General features: G+C 46.7%; 1 protein-coding gene across 1 annotated transcript; it reads left to right on the top strand.

The window, feature by feature from the left end:
- Nucleotides 1-282: 282 nt before the first annotated feature.
- NGA_0381200 (uncharacterized protein) lies at nucleotides 283-1,478 on the top strand (the record flags this gene model as incomplete). The annotated part of the gene is made up of 4 exons (XM_005854890.1): nucleotides 283-388; nucleotides 676-782; nucleotides 1,004-1,140; nucleotides 1,433-1,478. Coding segments are annotated over 4 exons (396 nt in total), but the record flags the coding sequence as incomplete, so codon positions are not given.
- Between the last annotated feature and the right edge of the window lie 1,016 nt (nucleotides 1,479-2,494).

Here is a 2,494-nt window from a genome sequence, read left to right as displayed (position 1 = left end):
GAGGGAGGGAGGGAGGTGGACCGGGAGGGAGGAAAAGTCTTTTGAAAAGAGAGAGGGAGAAAAGGAAAAAGGACGCGGGAGTAGAATATCTCAGAGACCAACTTCGTCGAGCCGGAGGGGGAGAGAGGGGCAAAGAGCAGGAGTAGGCATCCAGAGCGGTCCTCGCTCCTCTATATCCAGTCTTTCTCTGATCTCGAGTGCATAGAGGGCGCAGTGGCAGGAAGGGAGGCAGTATCTCACTACAATAATCGTTTTCGATATTTTCCTCTCGATGCTGCCTAGATATTGGTGAACGCCATCGGTGCAGGCACTATAGGATATTTGGAGGGATGGACAGAGATCGACATCGTCTACTATGCAGTGATCAGCAGCACCACCATTGGATACGGTGTGTACTAGGAGTGGTTTAATCGATCTCCTCTTTGTCTTTTTCTGTCTGTCATACACCCGTCCAAATTTGTCTCTTTATATTCATACTTTTTCGGGATGATTCGTTTTTACGATACATGTATTGAGAGCCGGCATCATCCCAGTCGCGACTATTTCAGAGGTCCTTGTTATCTGGGATCCCACAAAGAGCATTGCCTCATTCTATGCGAACGAAGAAATTGCCTGCACTTCCATCGTCATTTTCCAACTTCCTTCTCTTGTCCTCTCTCCCCCACTCTCTCTAAGGTGACCTTCACCCGGACAATGAGGCAACCTACTTGGTGGCTTCCATCTACATCCCATTTGCGGTCGTCGCCGTCGGGAACTTTGTCACCACCATCGCCCAGTACTACGTAAAACGTCATTTCCTCCCTCCTGTCTTTCCTTACCCCTGTCTGTCTCTATTGTCTGCCCGATCCTCTCCTTTCTCTTTTCTACGCATTTTCACGTGGAGGACTAGTCATGCCCTCTGAATTCCATAAGTCCCTACTCCTTCTTCCCGCTTACTTACCTACTTTGCCGTCCAATTTTTCACCTAACTGCATCCATCCCTCCTCCATATGCCCCCCCCCAGATGGGAAAGAGCGAAGAGAAACGACGCGCGGAGATCCTGAACCGGAAATACGCTTTCGAAGAGCTATTGGCCATGGACGAGAACAACGACGGGAGTGTGGATATCATGGAGTTTACGATCTACTTGTTGAAGCTGTGGTAGGTATAGAGAGGGTAAAGGGAAAAGGAGTATGAGTCCAGGCGAGAGGCCTTCTTACGGGGACGTGGAAGCCTTCCAGCAAGTGAGGAGGCGATCGTTCCTTTACCTGCCAGTGACTATTTTCGCCTCCTCTTCTCCCCCTCCCTTCGCTGCCCGTTCTGTTCCTGACGCCATCGTATTTTTCCACTTGGGACACCTCTCATGGACAGTCATCAATGAAGGGTTCTATTCTTCCTTCCCGTCGTCCTTATTCCCTCTTTTTAACCCTACTTCCATATTCCTCCTCATCAGGGGCATGGTAGACGACAAGATACTCGAAGCCATATACGCGCGGTAAGTCTCCTCGTTATTAAATGTAAAATCGTACAATGCTGTGTGGATTCAACATTCTACTTTGCTATTTGTACTCCCGCTTACTCTTTCGCTACTAGCAGCCCAGATTCTGCCTATCTTGTCCTCTTGGCTCCACCCCGTAATCCCTCTATCTCCCTCTTTCCCCCTCTTTACCCCTGCATCTCAGATTCCATGAGTTGGACACGGACAGCACAGGACTGTTAACAAAAGCGAACTTCATTGAAGCGGTAGCAGAGCCAGAGCGATTGTCGATGCTCCGCGCCCTGTCTGTCATGCCGCAGAGCCAAAGCATGGTTTCGTTTGGACATTCGTTGTAAGTTTCTCTTTCGGACTTCTCGTTGTCCGCGTCGATCTCGTAACACAAGAGTGAACGAAGAAAATCAAAGCTTTTGGCCATGAGGCAAATCGTGAGATATCTTAGTGGATTGTTACGGGATCGACGGACGGGAAAAGTGTTGGAAAAGAAGGGAAGATCAAAATGGACAAAAACTCGGCTTTTGTAATTCTCATTGAAATGTACGAAGACGTTGTATGTGTAACGAATGGAAATTTCTCGATCAAAAGTGCGCATCAGAAGAGCTGAAAATTTCATGCACTTCTTTGTATTTGTACGCACCTAGTGTAAATCTCAAAGGTGCAAAAGAAACGTGCAATCCACCTCTTAACAGGATGAAAGATCGGACTAATGATGCGCTTGCTGGTAAATAAAACCACATTTCTAGATTAAAGTGATATATATAAATATTATATATATATTTTTTTTTGTTACGGGGGAGCAATCTTCCGACCCATTAGTGCGTAAGCAAGCGAAACGGATACATGAATACTTCAAAAACAATACAGCAAGATTTGTCTGGAATCTGTGATATCACGGTTCTTCTCTACGAAGTTCGGGGCATACATACTTACATTTTAACAAGTTCGCCTACACGTTTCAGGACACAGGAATCCGTACCCTAATGCTTGTCCTTTGTAAAGTTCAGGATGTACTTAAGATAT

This window comes from Nannochloropsis gaditana (assembly GCF_000240725.1).
Source record: "Nannochloropsis gaditana CCMP526 unplaced genomic scaffold scaffold354, whole genome shotgun sequence".
In the NCBI taxonomy this organism is placed as follows: Eukaryota; class Eustigmatophyceae; order Eustigmatales; family Monodopsidaceae; genus Microchloropsis; species Microchloropsis gaditana.
This window is presented reverse-complemented; position numbering and strand designations above follow the sequence as displayed.